We start from the raw sequence: 23,164 nt of genomic DNA, 5'->3' as shown, positions 1-23,164 counted from the left end.
AAAAGTATCATTGATAGAGAGTCCAGCAGAGAAAGTCTCCCAACCAGCCTCTCAGGTATGATGACAAAGCCAATGAACAGGAGAAATCTAGTAGGAAGGCTCTGGAGGATCCAGACAGAGTAAGGAATCTACTGCATGGCGAGAAAAGGGATCTGACAGCCACACAGGACTAACAGTCTTCCTGTGTATCAGGCTGGAGGAAGCTGCATTGCCCTCTGTAGCCCATTCCTAAATGTGGTTCAGCCTTGCCTCCCTTCCTTACCAACTTCCCCTCTCCATATGAGGCCAGCCTGTTAGTTCTAGCCTTTGGTAAGTCTTCTAGTCCTATATCAACTTACCACTCAACTATACTGTAATCATAATAGAAACATACATAAAATAACAAGCCCTTGGGTGTCATTTCTCCATTCTCTGGATTCTGTTTCACAATTCTCCAGTTATTTGCAGGATCTGGCAAAAGACCATACCCACATATAAAAGGGCTGCTGTTTAAAGTAAGTATAACCACAGAAACAAAACATGAAACAAAAAAGATTTTATGTAACTTTTATTTTTTATCCCAACCTAATAAAGCCCTAATTTGGGCTTTATTCCTCACCTCCCATTCCCATTCTCTTACTATAAATCCAAACATGGTTTTTACTGTTTTAACAAAATGTTTAATTATCTAGAGTCACAACATTTTCTTTTCTCCAAAACAGGGGAGACACAGCTTTTGTTCTGCTGCTGCATTTTCAAATGCATACAGCATTAAATATACATTAATATATTCCTTAGAAGCTATTTAAAATAAAACCCTTCATCCTTTGAGGTTATTGACATTTTTCTAGTTCACTGACACATCTCCTATAATACATTAGTCATTTTCATGAGTAAAGTGGTAACTGTAATAAAAAACAGGATTTTAATCCCTGAGGTGCCAGTTTAAATGGAAGAGGTTGCAATTACAATACATGATTTGAAAATAGGCCTTAAATAATAAGCATAGATAATGCTATCTGGATTAAAATCACCTCCATGGCAAACAGTCATTTAAGTGGCATTTACTAAGTTAAGGTAACCCTGCTCTTCCTAGCCCTCTTGCTATAATATTATTTCCTTTTCTATAGAAATAAAACATAGCAAGGAAGTCTGCAGAAACTTCTGAGATCCTCAGAAATCAAGAGAAACCACAAGTGCCATTCCTCTAATCTCCATCCACATTGCTGGAGAGGGTTTTCAGCACCATTCCAAGATCTAGAAAGGTTGATGAAACGACTTGGTTTTTCTACTTCTCCATGTAGCCAAAAGGGACAAATGTGTCATACTGTCTCGAAAATGGCAGCGTCCTGCCTATCTCTGCCACCATAACATTAGCAGAACTGTATTCAGCTCTTAGTGCCCACCATCTCTGCAGGGCCCTTTCTCTCCCAGGCAGCTAAACAGTGGGGTATGGGTTCCTGCTCCTGCCCCTAGTAGTAGCGGTTCAGGCTCCTGGTGCCAGGAACCTCAGGCTGGCCATTCATCCAAATCTCCCTGATGATACGTTCCCGCTCCTCCAGCCGCTGGGCTCGCTCCAGCTCCTCCACTGAGGTGAAGACATTCTTGTTCAAAGTCCTTTCAAAGCGCCGATGTCTCCTGACCGAGATGTCAGATGCTGCATCCAGGCTGCCATCCTCACTGTCGCTGCTGCTTTCTTGGTCCTTCAGAAACTCCTGGGAATGCTGACAGCAGTCTGTGTGGCAAGAGATCCTCATCACCAAGGCAGCTAGGGTGAGGACCAGTCCAATACACACACCACAGACAAAGTACAGAGCTGCTCCCTCGGGATTTTCTGTTGGAGAAGGAGGAAGAGGAGAACGTTTGAAAGATGACAACTACATACTCAGAGGGCAAACATGACTTCAGCGCAGGATCGACCCCTCTCACCAGGCCCCAAAGCTTTGATGGCTACAAATAATACCTTCTCATGAGACAAATCGCATAATGTATTAAAATATAATTTTCAACAAATAGTGTGGATAAAGACTATATGGAATTCTTTCACTATTCTTGGAAATTTAACTTTGAAACTATTTCAAAAAGAAAAGTTAAAACATATTGTTTAGCATCTACTATAAGCAAGTAACTGTGCTTAGATGCCATTTGCTTATATTATACAAATCTTTGCTTCTGAATTTTCTCCTGAAACTCCTTGAATTATCTTTTAACTGTAGTTCTAAAAGCAACTTCAGAGATGATCCTTACCTCTCGGTAGTCATACTCTTACATAAGACCTTCCCCACAAGGGCTGCACCAGTGACTTACTTCTAACAAACACGATGGATGACTTGAGATTAGGTAACCTAAGTCTGACTTCCAACTTACTCATGCTCTCTCTTTCTCACCCATTTGCTCTGAAGCAGTCAGTTCCCATGCTGCGAGCTGTACTACAGAGAGGCCCACTAAGGGTGGCCTCTGACTAACAACCTTCAAAGAATTGGACTGCACCAACAGCCATGTAAGTGAGCTTGGATGTGTATCAGTTCAGTTCAGTTCAGTCGCTCAGTCATGTCCAACTCTTTGCAAACCCATGAATCGCAGCACACCAGGCCTCCTTGTCCATCACCAACTCCCGGAGTTCACTCAGACTCACGTCCATTGAGTCAGTGATGCCATCCAGCCATCTCATCCTCTGTCATCCCTTTCTCCTCCTGCCCCCAATCCTTCCCAGCATCAGAGTTTTTAGGCTCCAAAATCACTGCAGATGGTGACTGCACCTATGAAATTAAAAGACACTTACTCCTTGGAAGAAAAGTTATGACCAACCTAGATAGCATATTTAAAAGCAGAGACATTACTTTGCCAACAAAGGTCTGTCTAGTCAAGGCTATGGTTTTTCCAGTGGTCATGTGTGGATGTGAAAGTTGGACTGTGAAGAAAGCTGAGTGCCGAAGAATTGATGCTTTTGAACTGTGGCATTGGAGAAGACTCTTGAGAGTCCCTTGGACTGCAAGGAGATCCGACCAGTCCATTCTGAAGGAGATCAGCCCTGGGATTTCTTTGGAGGGAATGATGCTGAAGCTGAAACTCCAGTACTTTGGCCACCTCATGTGAAGTGTTGCTCATTGGATGTGTATGAATATGTGCATTTGTCTTCTAAATTTTCTTTTGCTTAGCTGTATTTTTGAAGTATTCTATACTTATTGCTATCACATTTGTAATAAGTAATGTTATTTTGCTGCTGCTGCTGCTAAGTCGCTTCAGTCGTGTCCGACTCTGTGCGACCCCATAGACGGCAGCCCACCAGGCTCCCCCGTCCCTGGGATTCTCCAGGCAAGAACACTGGAGTGGGTTGCCATTTCCTTCTCCAATGCATCAAAGTGAAAAGTGAAAGTGATGTTGCTCAGTCGTGTCTGACTCTTAGCGACACCATGGACTGCAACCCACCAGGCTCCTTTGCCCATGGGATTTTCCAGGCAAGGGTACTGGAGTGGGGTGCCATTGCTGAATCATCTCCTGGTGAATCCTTGAGGTGTCCACAATCCTGGTCTTGCAGCAATCTTGTGGAACCCCTTGAACAGAGAATCCAGCTAAGCAAATCCCAGATTCCTGACTTAGAGAAACTGAGAAAATAAATACTTTTGTTTTGAGATACAGAGTGTCCCTGAATTACAATGGCTGGACTTACAATTTTTTTAAATTCACAAGGGAGTGAAAGCAATGTGCATTTAAGTAGCAACTGTACTTCTAATTTTGAATTTTAATCTTTCCTTCTGCAAGCAACATACAGTATAATACTCTCTCCTAATGCTGGGGAGTAGCAGCAAGCTGTGCTCCCAGTTAGCCACGTGATCAGTTACAACCATTCTGAAGCTAGACAACCATTTGCTATCCCACTTTCAATACAGTAGTCAATAAATTATATGAGATTCTAATTATAAAATAGGCTTTGTGTTAGATGATTTTGCCCAACTACAGATTAATGTAAGTGAATGGAGATTGGTCCTAGGTGTTCTTGGAAGGAATCATGCTGAAGCTGAAACTCCAGTACTCTGGCCACCTCATGTAAAGAGTTGACTCATTGGAAAAGACTCTGATGCTGGGAGGGATTGGGGGCAGGAGGAAAAGGGGACAACAGAGGATGAGATGGCTGGATGGCATCACCGACTCAATGGATGTGAGTCTGAGTCAACTCTAGGAGTTGGTGATGGACAGGGAGGCCTGGCATGCTGCAATTCATGGGGTCGCAAAGAGTCAGACACGACTGAGCAACTGAACTGAGCTGAACTGAACTGAGGCTATATACTATGATATTCCAAGGGTTAGGTGTATTAAATGCCTTTTTAAAAAAATATAAAAGAAAACAACAAATGGGCAGAAGACCTAAACAGACATTTTTCCAAAGAAGACATACAGATGGCCAAGAGGCACATGAAAAGATGCTCACCACCACTAATTATTAGAGAAATGCAAATCAAAACTACAATGAGATATCACCTCACACCAGTCAGAATGTTGTTGTTCAGTTGCAAAGTCGTGTCCAATTCCTTACGACCCCATGGACTGCAGCATGCCAGGCTCCTCTGTCCTTCACTGTCTTCTAGAGTTTGCTCAAACTCATGTTCACTGAATCAATGATGCTATCTAACCATCTCATTCTTTCCTGCCTCTCTCTCTCCTTTTGCCTTCAATCTTTCCCAACATCAGGGTCTTTTACAATCAGTTGGCTCCTCACATCAGGTGGCCAAAGCTCTGGAGCTTCAGCTTCAGCATCAATCCTTCCAATGAGTATTCAGGGTTGATTTCCTTTAGGATTGACTGGTTTTATCTCCTTGCAGTCCAAGAGACTCTCAAGAGTCTTCTCCAGCACCACAATTGGAATTCTGATGGAAAGAGTGAACATCGACATTTTAGGAATGAGTGAACTAAAATGGATGAATGGGAGAATTTAATTCAGATGACCATTATATCTACTACTGTAGGCAAGAATCCCTTAAAAGAAGTGGAGTAGCCCTCATAGTCAACAAGAGTCTGAAATACAGTACTTGGGTGAAATCTCAAAAACAACAGAAGGATCTCAATTTGTTTCCAAGGCAAACCATAAACATCATAGTAATTCAAGTTATGCCCCAACCACTGATGCTGAAGAAGCTGAAGTTGAATGGGTCTACGAAGACCTGCAAGACTTTCTAGGACTAACACCAAAATAAGATGTGCTTTTCATCATAAGGGATTAGAATGCAAAAGTAGGAAGTCAAGAGATACCTAGAGTTGTTACTCCAAGATAAGTTTGGCCCTGGTATACAAAATGAAGCAGGGCAAAGTCTAACAGAATTTTGCCGTGAGAATGTACTGGTCATAGCAGATACCCTCTTCCAATAACACGAGATGACTCTGCACATGAACATCACTAGATGGTCAATACCAAAATCACATTGATTATATTCTTTACACCAGAAGATGGAGAAGTTCTATACAGCCAGCAAAAACAAGATCAGGAGCTGACTGTGGCTCATATCATGAACTCCTTATTGCTAAATTCAGGCTTAAATTGGAGACTGCAGGGAAAATGAATAGGCCATCCAAGTATGACCTAAATCAAACCCCTATGATTATACAGTGGAAGTGACAAATAGGTTAAAGGAGTTGGATCTGATAGACAGAGGGCCTGAAGAACTATGGACAGAGGTTCATAACATTGTACAGGAGGCAGTGACCAAAACCATCCCAAAGAAAAAGAAATGCAAGAAGGCAAAATGTTTGTCTGAGAAAAGAAGAGAAGTGAAAAGCAAAGAAAGGGAAAGATATACACATCTGAACAAAGTTCCAAATAATTGCAAGGAGAGATGAGAGCCTTCTTAAGTAAACAATGCACAAAAATAGAGGAAAACAATAGCATGGGAAAGACTAGAGATCTCTTTAAGAAAATTAGAGATACCAAAGGAACATTTCATGCAAAGGTGGGCTCGATTAAGGACAGAAATGGTATGGACCTAACAGAGGAAATTAAGAAGTGGCAAGTATAGAATAAGTGTACAAGAAAGATCTTAATAACAGATAACCGTGATGGTGTGGTCACTCACCTAGAGCCAGATATCCTAGACTGCAAAGTCAAGTGGACCTTAGAAAGCATTACTATGAACAAAGCTAGTGGAGGTGATGGAATTCCAGCTGAGCTTTTTCAAATCCAGAAAGATGATGCTGTGAAAGTGCTGCACTCAATAAGCCAGCAAATTTGGAAAACTCAGCAGTGACCACAGGACTGGAAAAGGTGAGTTTTCATCCCAGTCCCCAAAAAGGGCACAGCTGTGCTCATTTCACACGCTAGAAAGGTAATCCTCAAAATCCTTCCTGCTAGGCTTCAACAGTACTTGAACTGAGAATTTCCAGAAGTGCAAGCTGGATTTAGAAAAGGCTGAGACACCAGAGATCAAATTGCCAACATCCATTGCATCATAGAAAAAGCAAGAGAATTCCAGAAAACACCTACTTTTGCTTCATTGACTATGCTAAAGCCTTTGGCTGTGTGGATCACAACAAACTGTGGAAAATTCTGAAAGAGATGGGAATACCAGACCACCTTCTCTGCCTCCTGAGAAATTTGTATGCAGGTCAAGAAGCAACAGTTAGAACTGGACATGGAACAACGGACTGGTTCCAGATTGGGAAAGGAGTATGTCAAGGCTGTATATCATCCTACTTATTTAACTTATGTGCAGAGTACATCATGTGACATGCTGGGCTTGATAAATCACAGGCTGGAATTGAGATTGCCAGGAGTAATATCCATAACCTCAGATATGCAGATGACACCACACTAATGGCAGAAAGTGAAGAACTAAAGAGCCTCTTAATGAAGGTGAACAAGGAGAGTGAAAAAGCTGGCTTAAAACTCAACATTCAAAAAATGAAGATCATGGCATCCGGTCCCATCACTTCATGGCAAATAGATGGGGAAACAATAGAAACAGTGAGAGACTTTATTTTCTTGAGCTCCAAAATCACTGTGGATGGTGACTGCATCCATGAAATTAAGACACTTGCTCCTTGGAAGAAAAGCTCTAACAGATGTAGACAGCATATTAAAAAATAGACATCACTTTGCAGACAAAGGTCTGAATAGTCAAAGCTATGGTTTTCCAGTAGTCATGTACAGATGTGATATGTACAGTAGTCATGTATGTCATAAAGTTGACCGAGTGCTGAAGAATTGATGATTTTGAATTTCAGTGCTGGAGAAGACTCTTGAGAGTCCCTTGGACAGCAGGGTGATCAAACCAGTCAATCCTAAAGGATATCAACCCTGACTATTCATTGGAAGGACTGATGCCAAAGCTGAAGCTCCCATACTTTGGCCATCTGATATGAAGAGCTGTCTCACTGGGAATGACCCTGATTCTGGGAAAGATTGAGGGTAAGAGAAGGAGGTGACAGAGGATGACATGGTTGGATGGTATCATTGACATTATGATTGCATCATAATGGACCCATTATGACTCAATGGACATAAGTCTGAGCAAGTTCCAGGAGATGGTGAAGGACAAGGAAGCCTAGTGTCGTGGTGAAGGACAAGGAAGCCTAGTGTCGTGCTGCAGCCCATGGGTTTGTAAACAGTCAAACATGACTGAGTGACTGAACAACAACAGCCTTCTTATGGTCTAACTCTCACATCCATACATGACTACTGGAAAAATCATAGCTCTGACTACTGTTCATCATAAAGTCTATAAACAGTAATTAGTGGAAAGGGTGTGGAAAAAAGGGAAAACTCTCACACCGTTGGTGGGACTGTAAATTGGTACAACTACTATAGAGAACAGTACAGAGATTCTTTTAAAAACTAAAAACAGAGCTATGAACTAGCTATCCCACTCCTGAGCATATATCTGGAGAAAATCATGGTTTGAAAGGATATATGCAACCCAATGTTCATTGCAGCACTGTTTACAATAGCCAAAATATAGAAGCAACTTAATCTCCATTGACAGATGAATGGATATACATATATATACACAATGGAATATTATTCAATCATTAAAAAGTATGAAATGTCACTTACAATAACATGGATGCACCTGGAGATTATCATTCTAAGTGAAGTAAGTCATACAGAGACAGGCAAGTATCATACGATATTGTTTATATACAGAACCCCCCAAAAATGATACAAATGAGCCTATTTTTATTAACAGATACAGGGAGAATTGAAGAGGACCCTCCCTTGTGGGGCCTCAGTTCTTCTTAAGAACACTAAGAAGAATCTGAGGTCTTACAAGAACACCTCAAGGGAGAGGTGGGCCAAGCCGAGAGGCACTGGTGCCAGAATGAGGAGGTACAGGGATTTTCAAGAGAGGGCTTTTATATACTCATTTAGGCATGTGTGGACTGACGAGTTTTTATTCGAGATTTCTTGTTTCTTGAGATAAAATTGTATTACTATAAACTTCTCATTTAGAACTGCTTTCTGCTGAATTCCGTAAGTTTGGGACCATTGCGTTTTCATTTGTCTCTAAGTATTTTTTATTTCCTCTTTGATTTCTTCAGCGATCCAATGGTTATTGAGTAGTATATTATTTAGCTGCCACGTGTTTGGGTTTTTTAGAGGTTTTTGTCTTATAGTTTATTTCTAATCACATAGTGTTGTGATCAGAAAAGATGCTTGATATAATTTCAATTTTCTTAAATTTACCATGGCTTGCCTTGCAGCACAGCATGTAGTCAATCATGGACAATGTTCTGTGTGCATTTGAGTAGTCTGCTGCTTTTGGGTAGAATGTTCTATAAATATCAATAAAGTCCAACTTGTCTAAAGTGTCATTTAAGGTCTGTGTTTCCTTACTAATTTTCTGTTCAGATGATCTGTCCATTGATGAAAATAGGGTACTAAAGTCCCACACTATTATTGTGTTACTGTCAATTTCTCCCTTTATGTTTATTAATATTTGCCTTACATATTGAGGTACTTCTATGTTGGATGCATTATTATATGTATAATTGTTATATCTTCTTCTGGGATTAAACCCTTGATCATTATGTAGTGTCCTTCTTTGTTTCTTATAATAATCTTTGTTTTAAAGTCTATTTCATGTGATATGAGCATTGCTACTTCAGCTTTCTTATGAATTCCATTTGCACGGAATACCTTCTCCCACCTGCTTACTTTCAGTCTGTAGATGTCCCTAGGTCTGAGGTGGGCTCTTCTGGATGACATATATGGGTCTTATTTCTGTATCCACCTCAGCAAATCTATGTCTTTTGGTTGGTGCATTTAACCCATTTAAATTTAAGGTAATTATTAATATGTATGATCCTATTCCTATTTTCTTAATTGCTTTGGGTTTATTTACTGTAGGTAGGTCTTTTCCTTCTCTTGTGTTTCCTCCCTAGAGAAGTTCTTTAAACATTTGTTGTAAAACTAGTTTCAGTTCAGTTCAGTTCATTTCAGTCACTCAGTCGTGTCCAACTCTTTGTGACCCCATGAATCACAGCACGCCAGGCCTCCCTGTCCATCACCAACTCCCAGAATTCACTCAGACTCACGTCCATCGAGTCAGATATGCCATCCAACCATCTCATCCTCTGTCGTCCCCTTCTCCTCCTGCCCCCAATCCCTCCCAGCATCAGGGTCTTTTCCAATGAGTCAACTCTTTGCATGAGGTGGCCAAAGTATTGGAGTTTCAGCTTTAGCATCAGTCTTTCCAATGAACACCCAGGACTAATCTCCTTTAGGATGGACTGGTTGGATTTCCTTGCAGTCCAAGGGACTCTCAAGAGTCTTCTCCAACACCACAGTTCAAAAGCATCAATTCTTTGGCATTCAGCTTTCTTCACAGTCCAACTCTCACATCCATACATGACCACTGGAAAAACCATAGCCTTGACTAGATGGATCTTTGTTGGCAAACTAGTCTCTGGTTTTCAATATACTGTCTAGGTTGATCATAACTTTCCTTCCAAGGAGCAAGCGTCCTCCAATTTCATGGGTGCAATCACCATCTGCAGTGATTCTGGAGCGCCCAAAATAAAGTCTGACACTGTTTCCACTGTTTTCCCATCTATTTCCCATGAAGTGATGGGACCAGATGCCATGATCTTCGTTTTCTGAATGTTGAGCTTTAAGCCAATTTTTTCACTCTCCTCTTTCACTTTCATCAAGAGGCTTTGTAGTTCCTCTTCTCTTTCTGCCATAAGCATGGTGTCATCTGCATATCTGAGGTTATTGATATTTCTCCCGGCAATCTTGATTCCAGCTTGCGCTTCTTCCAGCCCAGCGTTTCTCATGATGTACTCTGCATATAAGTTAAATAAGCAGGGTGACAATATACAGCCTTGAGGTACTCCTTTTCCTATTTGGAACCAGTCTGTTGTTCCATGTCCAGTTCTAACTGTTGCTTCCTGACCCGCATATAGGTTTTTCAAGAGGCAGGTCAGGTGGTCTGGTACTCCCATCTCTTTCAGAATTTTCCACAGTTTATTGTGATCCACACAGTCAAAGGCTTTGTTGTTCTGACTTCTCTTATCTCTTGCTTGTCTGTAAAGCAACTGGGGTGGGGGTTAGATACCAGCTTGAATCTTTTTCAGCTAGGCCGCCCCTCAGTTGCTCATGACTAACTTCCTACCTAAAAATTTACCAAACAGAAACTGACTCACAGACTTAGAAAAAACTTATGGTGATCAAAGGGGAAAGGTAGAGGAAAGGGATAAACTTGGACTGTGGGACTGAGATACACAAAATACTATATTTTAAATAGATAACCAACAAGGACTGACTGTATAACATAGGGAAATCTGGTTAATAACCTAAATGGGAAAAGAATTTCAAAAAGGACAGATATATATATATTTTCAGCTGAATCACTTTGCTGTACACCTGGAACTAACACAACATTGTAAATATAGTCCAATATAAAATATTTTTTTTAAAAGTAAATGCATCTGGACTTATGTTATTTTCAACTTACAGTGGGTAAGTTAAGAAGATCCATAATTTACTGTGCAACAATACATAACTTATACAATCATAGACTGAAAACCAGTGTGGGCATTTTTGAATGACCTCATCAGGTTAATTTGTGGGGAAGTAATTTAAGCTCTTCCTTTGTGAGAGAGAAAAATAAACATTCTGCTGATGAGCAACATACTTGGTGGGCCCAGTGATGATCCCTGTATGGTGTGCTCAAAACCCTGTATTTGTGTGTTTTTAAAGAATATAAGTGGGATTATATATTATTTATATTTGCTTTTTAAACTTAAGAATATTTATTAGAGAGGTTTCAACATATGCCAATAGCATTCTTTTTTACTGTTGCATATTTTTCTGTAGTATAGACATCAAAGTTTATTTAACCTTTTCCTTGTTGATAGCATATAAACTGTTTCCAGTTTTTCATTGTTATAATCAATGCTAGCATCATATCTTTGTGTCCTTGTATACATCTCTTTATGTACATGTAGAATTATATCTACAGGTTAATTAATCTAGAAACAGAACTTTGCATCAAAGGGCTTAGACATTCTGAGGTTTTATACATTTCAAATTCTACCTAAAAAAGGTTCTATCAGTTTGAACACAGCATATTGAACCCATGTGTTTATGATCCCTCCTTCTCTCTGAAATCCCCACTGAAATGACAGTGACCTGTATAAAATAGATCCAAATTATAGATATTTTTACAAAGAAAGGAATAGAGAAGAAAATAGAAAACATGAAGAGAACGTAAGAGTGGCCAACAAACAGTGTAATATAATGGAAAAGGAGCGCCAGCAACGTCATGGTAGTGTGAGTCTACTTTTTGTCCCTTCTTTTTAACAAACACAAACAAGAGTGCCTCTGCAGGCACAGTGTGATCTATCAACGTAAACCAAGGGACCAGGGAGAAATCTCGCCTACCTGTTCATCTGGTAACAGATAAATCCTTGGTTTGGTTTGCAGAATCAGCAGAGTGAGCAAACCTGCCCCAACAACTCCCAGCCATAACTGGGGAAAACTTGGAGATTTCTGAATTGGGCAAATACCCACAGATGAGGGAGAATTTGTAAAAGTCCAGCCCTGTGGAGATGATCAGAGCACACCACTGGAGGGAACACACACACACACACACACACCACACACACACACACACACACACGCGAGTCTGAATGTAGCAGAGAGGGAAAGAGGAACTTGATCAGCTCTGCCCCTCCCCTCAAGCTGACACAACAAGAGACTGAACTGTCTCATGATGACTTCTCCACAGGTGAAAAGGAGACGTAGTGAGTGCACGGCTTCCCCAGCTGTACTAGATGCTGCGCACAAGAAATCCACTTTTCTCTAGCAACAGTAAGAGTACTGGAAGCAGGGACCTCCATTACTGGGAGGCAGCGGAGAGATCAGGAAAGGCTATAAGAACATCAAAAGGCACTAAAGGGTCACGGGTCCTGCTGTCTGCGCTCAGAGCTTCAGCAGGAAGTCCACTTGAAAGCCCCTGGGAGGCTCAGCCAAGCATCTCCCCACTAGCGAGTGGTCACCCTCAATGTCCCAAGAACTAAAACCATGCCTCCCCTCACTCTAGGGTGGCTTCCTAGAGTGAGCAGAGACTGGTAGCAGGAGTGAGCACAGTAAAAGGAGTGCTATGACGAAAACAGACCAGAATCTGTTGGCAAAAGAGAAAACCAAACGAGCTATAGCTCTACTTTCTGGAAAAACAGGAGAGGTTTCTAGCAGCCAGCCACGTGAGTTGTAAGAACCACAGAAGACATAAAAGCTTATGAATTCTGCCACATGAGGGAGGAAGTAGTGCAAAGCAGGTGTATCAATACGAGGTCAGAGAGAACCCCAGATAGAACAGGATTAACAAACAGTATATACCCTATCTGAAGGCAACTAGCGAAGATTTGAGGAAGTGTCTGATACAAGAAAGGAAGAATCAAGAAAAGATAATCCATCAATAACTGAGCTCAAAAGCAGAAAAAAATTATAATTGATCCAATAAGGAATTAAACATAGCTGTTTTGAGGAAACTATAGACTACAAGAAACACAGAAGACAATTCAATGAAACCTAGGGGGAAATGCATGCACAAAATGAGAAATTTAGCAAAAAGTTAAAAACCATAAAAAAGAACCAAACAAATTCCAGAACTGAAGAATTTGACGATTAAAATAAAAATGCAGAGACAATCTGCAGCAGGGTAGATCTAAGGTTAGCAACCAGGAAGATAGTGATTTTGAAATAACCCAATCAGAGGCGAAGAGAGAAAGAATGAAAAAGTGGGAAGAAAAGTGTGCATAATCTATAGGATCCAATCAAACGTACAAATATTTAGCATAATTGGAGTTCCAAAAGAAGAAGTGAGGGGCAGAAAATTTACTTAAGGGAACACTAGCTAAGTACTTCACAAACCTAAGGAGAGACATAGATAATCCAAGTTTATGAAATTAATAAGTCATCCTACTATCTCAGTGCAAAAGACTACCAAGAACCCATTATAATGAAATTGTCAAAAATCAAAGGAAAAGAGAGAATCCTTAAAAAGCTAGAGGAAAAAAGATAGTAAACTTGCAAACAAACCCTCATTAGGCTATCAGAAGATTCATTAGCAGAAATGCTATATAGGTCAGGAGAGCATAGAATGATATATTCAAATTGTTGAAAGAAAGAAAGCCAGCCAAGAATATTTTATCTGGCAAAGTTATCCTTCAGATATCAAGAAGAAAATATGCTAATTGGTGATGTGCTGTGCTATGCTTAGTCACTCACTTATGTCTGACTCTTTGTGACCCCGTGGACTGTAGCCTGCTAGGTTCCTCTGTCCATGAGGATTCTCCAGGCAAGAATACTGGAGTGGGTTGCCATGCCCTCCTCCAGGGGATCTTCCCGACTCAGGGATCAAACCCAGATCTCCCACGCAGAAGGCAGATTCTTTACCATCTGAGCCACGAGGGAAGCCACTGGTGACATGAAAATATATTAAAGTGTAAAACACACCAGTAAAGGTAAATATACTGTAAATACAGTTTCAGATTTTTGAAAACTCTAATTCTGTAATAGCATGGTGTGTTAACCACTTAACTGCAGTTTAAAGGTTAAAGAGTATTACTAACTATAACACTATAATCTGTTAAAGAATACACAATATTAAAAAGAAGTAAACTGTGACATCAAATGTAAAGAGGGGAGTAAAACGGTAGAAAAGGTTTCAGTCTTTCACCAATTGGTACGTTAGCTTTGGGCCCATCATATATTGGCTTTATCAAACTGAGAGGCATGCATGCGTGCTAAGTCGCTTCAGTCACGTCCCACTTTTTGTGAACCTATGGACCGTAGTCTGCCAGGCTCCTCTGTCCATGGGATTCTTCAGGCAAGAATACTGGAAAGGGTTGCCATGACCTCCTCCAGGTGATCTTCCTGATCCAAGGATCGAGCCCTTGTCTCAGGCATCGCCTACACTGGCAGGCAGGTTCTTTTACCACTAGAGCCACCTGGGAAGCCCATACTGAGATATATTCCTTTTGTACTCAACTTGTTTCAGTTCAGTTCAGTCACTCAGTCGTGTCCGACTCTTTGCCATCCCATGAATTGCAGCACACCAGGCCTCCCTGCCCACCACCAACTCCCAGAGTTCACTCAGACTCACATCCATCGAGTCCGTGATGCCATCCAGCCATCTCATCCTCTGTCATCCCCTTCTCCTCCTGCCTCCAATCCCTCCCAACATCAGAGTCTTTTCCAATGAGTCAACTCTTCGCATGAGGTGGCCAAAGTACTGGAGTTTCAGCTTTAGCATCATTCCTTCCAAAGAAATCCCAGGGCTGATCTCCTTCAGAAGGGACTGGTTGGATCTCCTTGCAGTCCCAGGGACTCTCAAGAGTCTTCTCCAACACCACAGTTCAAACGCATCAATTCTTCGGCACTCAGCCTTCTTCACAGTCCAGCTCTCACATCCATACATGACCACAGGAAAAACCATAGCCTTGACTAGACGGACCTTAGTCGGCAAAGTAATGTCTCTGCTTTTGAATATACTATCTAGGTTGGTCATAACTTTTCTTCCAAGGAGTAAGCGTCTTTTAATTTCATGGCTGCAGTCACCATCTGCAGTGATTTTGGAGCCCCCCAAAAATAAAGTCTGACACTGTTTCCACTGTTTCCCCATCTATTTCCCATGAAGTGATGGGACCGGATGCCATGATTTTCATTTTCTGAATGTTGATCTTTAAGCCAACTTTTTCACTCTCCACTTTCACTTTCATCAAGAGGCTTTTGAGTTCCTCTTCATTTGTTTAGGGTTTATCATTAAGGAAAGTTGTATTTTGTAAAATGCTTTTTCTGCATCTATTGAGATAATCAAGGAAACAGAAGGCGATTAAATCATCATCTTACAGATACCTGCAGTCCCATGTTTATGGCAGTGTTAGTCACAACAACCAAGATATGGAAACAACCTATCAACAGACGAATAGATTTTTAAAATGTGATATATATTACAATATTATACAGCCATTAAGAAAAGGAGATTCTGCCATTTATAACTTGGATGGACTTCAAAGGCATTATGCCAAATTAAATAAATCAGACAAAGACAATGTATGATATCAGTGACATGTGGAATCTTAAAAAGTTGAACTCATAAAAGCAGAGTAGAATGCTGGTTACCAAGGGCTGAGGGGTGGGAGAACAGTGGATTTGTTGTTCAAATGTACCCATTAGCAACTAGTAGATAAATTAGTTCTCGGAGACCTAATGTACAGCAGAGTCATTATACACAACAATATTTATTATAGACTTCAAAATTTCTAAGAGACACGATCTTAATTGTTCTCATCACAAAAAAGAAAGAGTAATCATATGACGTGAAATAGGTGTTAGCTAATGCTACAAGAGATCATGCAGCAATACAGAAATGCATAACTTTATACACTTATAAACCTTAAATCTATACAATGTCTTATGTCAAATTATATCTCAATTAAAGGAATAAAGGAAGGAACGAACGAACGAAAGGAGGGTAGGAGGAAGGGAAGGGAGGAAGGGAAGGGTGGAAGGGAGGGAGGGAGGGAGGGAGAAAAAAAAGGAAAGAAGAGAGAAGGAGGCTGAAATAGTAAAAGAGTTTTGTTCAGTTGCTAAGTCGCTAAGACTCTGCAACCCCATGGACTGTAGTACACCAGGCACCTTTGTCCTCTACTGTCTCCCGGAGTTTGCTCAAATCATGTCCATTGAGTCAGTGATAATCTCTAACCATGTTATCCTCTGCCACCCACTTCTTTTGCCCTCAATCCTTCCCAGCATCCAAGTCTTTTCCAATGAGACAGCTCTTCACATCAGGTGGCCACAGAATTGGAGCTTCAGTTTCAGCATCAGTATTTCCAATGAATATTCAGGGTCAATTTCCTTTAGGATTGAGTGGTTTGATCTCCTTGCAGTCCAAGGGACTCTCAAGAGTCTTCTCTACCACAGTTCAGCACTCAATCTTCTTTATGGTCCAACTCTCATATCCGTACATGACTAGTGGAAAAACCATAGCTTTGACTATACAGACTTTGTCAGGAAAATGATGTCTCTGTTTTTTAATACACTGTCTAGGTTTGTCATAGTTCTCTTCCAAGGAGCAAGTCTTTTTAATTTCATGGCTGCGGCACCATCCACAGTGATTTCGGAGCCCAGGAAAATAAAATTGTCACTGCTTCCACTTTTCTCCTTCTATTTGCCATGAAGTGATGGCAACAGAAAAAAATCTATCAAATCATCATAATCTCACAACCTGAATATAACTACACACTATGAAGTACAGTGAAGTGAATTTTCTCCCTTCTTTCTCCTATATATATTTATTTTACTTGGTTATTGTTGGTTTATATACAACTTATATATTTTTTCTCTGGATATACTTTTTGGTTGCTTTTACAATGATTTTTTTTTTTAAGAGTAGTTTTACATTCAGAGGAAAATTAAGAGGAAGGTACAGAGATATCCCATATGCCTCCCAACCTTACACATGTAATAGCTTCCCCCATTATCAACATGTCCGAGCAGAGTGGTACATTTGTTACATTTGGTACAATTACTACATTTATTACATGAAACTACATAGACACATAATAACCCAAAGGCCAGTGGTTATACCAGGGCTTGCTCTTGGTGGTGTACTTTCTATCAGTTTCAAAAAACGTATAATGACATGTACTCATTGTACAGAGCATTTTTACAATCCTAAAAATCCTGTGCTCCACCTACTCACTCTTCTCTCCAAGGACATATAGTTTATATAATGTAAATGTCTTTCTGCATTGCTCCATAGTCTTCCAGTCAATCATACCTAATAATAGCTACATAGTATTCTACCCAGTGAATTCACCACAAATTACAAAAACAGTTTCCTACCTTTGAATATTTAGGTTGTTGCCAATTTCTTTTTATGTTAAAAATGATGGATGGAGCATTTTTGTGCTTAACACTACTTTCTTTTTTGCTTGTTTCACTTACAGCTTTTATAATGGATTCTCAGAATAGAAATCTTCATGTCAAAAGGGTATACAATTTTATACCTCTTAAAATACATTGCTAAGGGAATGTTCAAAAATGGTACATTAATTTTTCTTGCCAACAGCTATGTATGAAATTACCACTTTCACCAAACTCTCCAAGAAGATATACTTGAACTGTTGAAAAAAATTCTAAATTTTTTGTTAGTAAACGGTCACTTTATATCACAAAAATTTATTGTGAGTCTACAATGCCTTTGACCTAGAGACATAAAGGTTCTTAGCCCTCACCAGATTTCCATATAAAGGGGAATACTAGAAAATAGAAATTACAATACTTTCTTAAATCCCCAAATTTGTGACTATCAATTGAGCAATGGTGGCCTACACTCCCTCATTGCTGAGATCATCTCCCTCAGGCCAATCTCATAGGAACAGTGATTTAAATTCTGGTTAAATATTACATAGCCTATACAGCTATACTGGCAGTTAAACATCCAAAGAATATTGGTTAAATAGAAAGATAATTCCCCAAAACTTATTCATTGAAAAAATTACCATAAGCAAAGTTAAATGACAAATGCTAAACTGGGAGAAATATTTGAAATATGTAACAGAGATGAAGAGCTAATATATAAAGAGTACCTAGAAAAAGCACTAAGAAAAAGACAATCAATAAAGGAAATGAACAAAAAATATTAATCGTGCACAGAAAAGTAAATACAAACGGTTCTTTAAAACATGTGAATAAATGCTCACTGACAGCAGGGGTTGGCACACTGTGGTTCACAAGCCAAATGTGGCTAGCTAGCTGTTTTGTTATTTGCACATAGCTATGCCCTGCTGGGAGAGATTGGGGGCAGGAGGAGAAGGGGACGACAGAGGATGGCATCACTGACTTGATGGACATGAGTCTGAGTGAACTCTGGGAGCTGGTGATGGACAAGGAGGCCTGGCGTGCTGCAATTCATGGGGTCGCAAAGAGTCGGACACGACTGAGCGACTGAACTGAACTGTGTGTCTGCCTGCATGCTACAACAGACTTGAGAGTTACAATAGAGACTGCATATGGCCTACAAACCTAAAAATATTTACTACCCAGTTTTTTAAAGAAAAGTTTACTGACCCATGACCTGGACAAAAAAAAAAATTAATGACATTTAGATACTAGTTTTAATCTATCAGACTGTCAAAAATCCAATGGCTTGAAAATACTATAACAGGGTCTTCTCACACATCTTATGAATAGTAAATTAGTGAAAGTTTTTAAATGGCAATTTGGTAATACTTTCATCTATAAAATGAAACAGTATGTAGTTGTCTGAAAGAATGAGGGAGCTCTCTATATACTGATATTAAATACTTTTATAATATATGTTCAGTGAAAAAAAGTTAAGTGCAATACAGCACACGGGATATGTTACCTGTCTATAAAAGTGGGGAGGATGAAATTGTTGAGCTCAAAGTTTCTTACATCTGCACAATTTGCACTGGAAAGGTGCAGAGAAGACTGGAAGGAGGGGGCAGCTCTGGAGTAAGACTCCTTACTATATGTCCTTTTATATTATTTGATCATTGAACAATATTCATTCACTAACTTGTCGAATACTTAATAGGTGCCAGGCCCTATTCTTGTGCTAAGGATATGGCAGTCAATAAAAGAAACACAAATCTCTGTGCTCCTGGGAGCTTTTACATTCTAGTAAGCTAGTAAGGAGATAAATAATAAACAAGATAAATAAAATAGGTGGTATGTTAGATGGTGATAAGGAGAAAACGGAAAAAATAGGAAAGAAGTTATGATGTATTGAATGTATGCTGGAGGCAAGGAAGTTAACACAGTGACCAGAATCTCACTAAGAAGGTGATTTTTAAGGAAAAAAATCTAAAAATGGAAGAGTGAGGCTGGAGAACGTATTATCAATTAAAAACATTGAATTAAAAAAGAGCAACCATTCAGTTTAATTTTTCAAACAATGCTCTTAGAAGTTATTAATTATTAATAAGGTAATTATTAATAAGGTTATTATTAATGAGGTTATATCCTTATTTTAATTTACTATATTATGATCTCAAGGGGGTGCTTTCAAGTAGTTAAAACAAGAAGTGTTTACTGCTCCAATTCAAGTGCTGAGATAGAGGAAATTAAATGTGTAGGGAGAACACATTGATGATCCTTAGGCAGATGGGCACCTAGGTCAGAATGGGCCGTGACGGGAGAAGATGGCTGAGTGAGTTCTAAAGACCAGGAAGGAGTTAGCCAATCCAAGACTGAGTGAAAGAATTCTTGGAAAAGGAAATGACTGTGCAAAAGCAAAGAGATGAGCAAAGGCCAGGCAGATGGTTCAGAATAACCCAAGTGAGGTCTTGGTCAGGGAGGACTGTAACTAAATAAGAGTATGGAGATGTCAAGGTAAGCATTAAAAGCCCTGGTAAGCCACATGAAAAACTGCAGATTGGAGTACCTCAAACTACCCCTAAATCCCTTCTCCCTTGCTTGTCTCTCTTCTAGCATGTTTTCTAAATCCCAGCATGACTGACATCTTGGAATGGTGAACTCTTGGTCATTGGGGTTGTCTTATGCATTGCAGTATGTTCCTCTACCCACTAGATGCCAGTAACAGTCCCCCTTACCTGTTATTACAACCAAAAATATCTCCAGACATTGTCAGAAATCCCCTTATAGGGCAAAATCACCCCTGATTATGAACCACTGGTCTGGAAGTTGAAAAAGCTAGAATTCTCACTTTTCCAGCCTCCCTTGCAGCTAGAAATCACTACATGACACAGGTCTAACCAATGAAACATGAGAGGTGGTCTACTGGAACTTCCTTTGTCAGCCTTTCAATCCTTACTTGAAAGGCAAAAGCAACAGCAGCAATTTTGCAGCCATGAGGTGATAAGCGTAAAAGAAAAACCACCAGAGTCAGAGAAGCTGGCCCCTACATTTGTGAGCTAATGCTAGCAATCACCTACCTCCAGACTTCTCCCATAGAAGTGGGTTTGATAACTCCTATGCATTTAGGCCACCAAATTGAAGGTTTCTATTATTTGCAGCTGAAAACAATCCTAACTGTTAAAGCAAACAAAAGTGTTTGGATTATTTCCTACATTCTAAAAAGTAAAAAGAATTTCATTATCATATCGACCTTTTAGAAAGACATTTCACTACAAAACATAGGCAATAGAGTTTGGTAGACCATGGAAAATACCATTATGGCAAATCAGGCAAAAACATGAATGAGCTTAAGTCAACTCAATGATAGTGGGAATAAAGTTGAAAGGATACATTTAAGGACATTGAAAGGTGAAATGGATCTTATAAACGAAATTGTAAATAATTAGATATGGGCAGGAAGAAGATACATCAAAGGCTAAAACTCATACTTCTGGTGTAGGTGATGTCCTAGATGGAACACAAAATATAAGGAGCATATTTAACTTGTAAATGATCTACTGACAAGAGATTAATTTCCAAAATATACAAACAGCTCATAAAGCTTAATATTAAAAAAAATTTAAAAATGGGCAGAAGATCTAAATAAACATTTTTCCAAAGAAGACCTACAGATGGCCAACAAATACACGAAAAGTGCTCCACGCTACTAATTATTAGAGAAAGGCAAATTAAAACTCTAATCGAAACCAGTCAGAATGGCCATCATTAAAAAGCCTGCAAATAATTATGCTGGAGAGGGTGTGGAGAAAAAGAAACTTTGATGAGAATGTTATCTGGTGCAGCCACTATGGGAACAGTATAGAGGTTCTTTAAAAACTAAAAATAGAGTAACCATATGATCCTGCAATCCCACTCTTGGGTATATATCTGAAGAAAACTCTAATTTGAAAAGACACATGCAACCCAATGTTCACAGCAGAACTATTTACAATAGCCAAGACATGAAAGCAACCTAAATGTCCATCACAGGTGAATGGATAAAAATATGGTGTGTATATACACAGACACCACAATGGACTGTTACTTAACTGTAAAAAAAAAAAGAAATGATGCCATTTACAGCAACATAGATGGATGTAAAGATTATCACACTAAGTGATGCAAATTAGAGAAAGATAAATATTTTATTATACACTTATATGTGGAATCTAAAAAGTGATACAAATGAACTTAATTACAAAACAGAAATAGACTCACAGACACAGAAAACAAACTTAGAGGGACCTCCCTGCTGTTCCAGTGGCTAAGACTTCACCCAATGCAGGGGGCCCAGGTTTGATCCCTGGTCAGGGGATTAGATTCCATGTGCTACAACTAAAGATCTCACATGGCACAATAAAAATTGAAGAGCCCACATACCACAACTAAGGCCTGGCACAACCAAATAAATAAATAAAAATAGATATTTTAAAAAACAAACGTGGTTACCAAAATGGAGAGGCAAGAGAAGGACAAAATAGAAGTTTGGAATTAACATATACGTACTAATACTACTATATATAAAATAGGTAAACAATGAGGTCCCACTATATAGCACAGGAAACTATACTCAATATCCGGTGATAATCTATAATGGAAAAGGATCTGAAGAAGATTATATATATATATATTATATACATATATTTAAAGAGGATAATATTCCATTCCAGGCCAAGTTGAATTTGAAATGCTAATGGCACATCTAAGTGGCAATGTACATGACATTTAGATACTTAGCTAGAGAAGTCAGAAAAAGAGTAAAGCAGTGGCATATATATATGTCAAAATTTTAAATTCCAATAAAATAACATTACTTACTGCAAAAGTAATATCAATGAAGTATAGAATACTTAATAATACAGCTAAGCAAAAGAGAATTAAAAATACACAGATATATTCATACAATCCCAGCATTCAGATACAGTTTGTAGTAAAAAAAATACATATGTATACAATTCATATACATATGAATATATGCACTTAACAGGATTATACTGCTGTGTGTGACAGGCTTTATTTACTTAATAGCACATCATAAACATCTTTCTATTTAAATTAATATTCACTTACTTTTATGATTTTTTTTTTTACTATTATAAATAGTTCTGAGACAAACTGTCCTCACAATAAAATTCTGGCCCATAACCTTAACTATTTCACTAGGATAAATTCCTACTTGTGGAATTGCTGGCTAAATGTTGTTTTAAGGCTTTTGACAGGTGTTCCCAAAGAGGCTGTGACAATTCATAACCTCATCAGCATATGTGCAAATACTCATCTCCCTACACTTTCTCTAAAACTGAAATTATAATCACTCAAATATTTGACAATTTTATAAAATAAAAATGTTAACCTGTTGTTTTCATTTTGCATTTAATTTCTAAAACCTGAGCTGCTTATGTTTATCAGCAATTTGTATTTTTCCTTTGGCAAACTGCTGATTCTTATCCTTTGCCCCTTTTCTTTTAAAACATTTATTCATTTGTAAGAGCTCTTTACATATTAACTTTAACCTTTCTTCATTAATGCTACATTTTATTCTTAGTTGCATTTGTCAACTAAGGGTACTTTTTGATTAACAGATATTTTAAATCACTGGAATGGCCAAGGTTTGAAATGGTGAAGAATGGGGAAGAATGTGAAGAATGGGAACAAGATGTATCCAAAAGCAAACAGAAAGAATGATGCAATATTAGGCTCAGCAAAGGCTGGATTCCATGAATTTCTAATTGTTTCAATCTTCAAAGTTTTAACAGTGTTTGGTTTCTTGAGTGCAGAGAAAGAAAGGGGAGAAAGAAGGATTCA

The 23,164-nt window shown here is 39.1% G+C and overlaps 1 protein-coding gene across 1 annotated transcript in view; it reads right to left on the bottom strand.

Moving 5' to 3' along the window:
• EVA1A (eva-1 homolog A, regulator of programmed cell death) overlaps nt 533–23,164 on the bottom strand; it is a gene marked incomplete at its 5' end in the record, with an annotated part of 80,687 nt that continues 58,055 nt past the window's right edge. The window contains one exon of the mRNA XM_013967623.2: nt 533–1,813. Within this exon, the coding sequence (XP_013823077.2) occupies nt 1,452–1,813 (362 nt within the window). The remainder of the gene's footprint in view (nt 1,814–23,164) is intronic.

The sequence above is a fragment of the Capra hircus genome, chromosome 11 (genome assembly GCF_001704415.2).
Source record: "Capra hircus breed San Clemente chromosome 11, ASM170441v1, whole genome shotgun sequence".
Taxonomy (NCBI): Eukaryota; Metazoa; Chordata; class Mammalia; order Artiodactyla; family Bovidae; genus Capra; species Capra hircus.
Note: the sequence above shows the minus strand (reverse complement) of the source record. Positions and strands in the feature narration are given on the sequence as shown.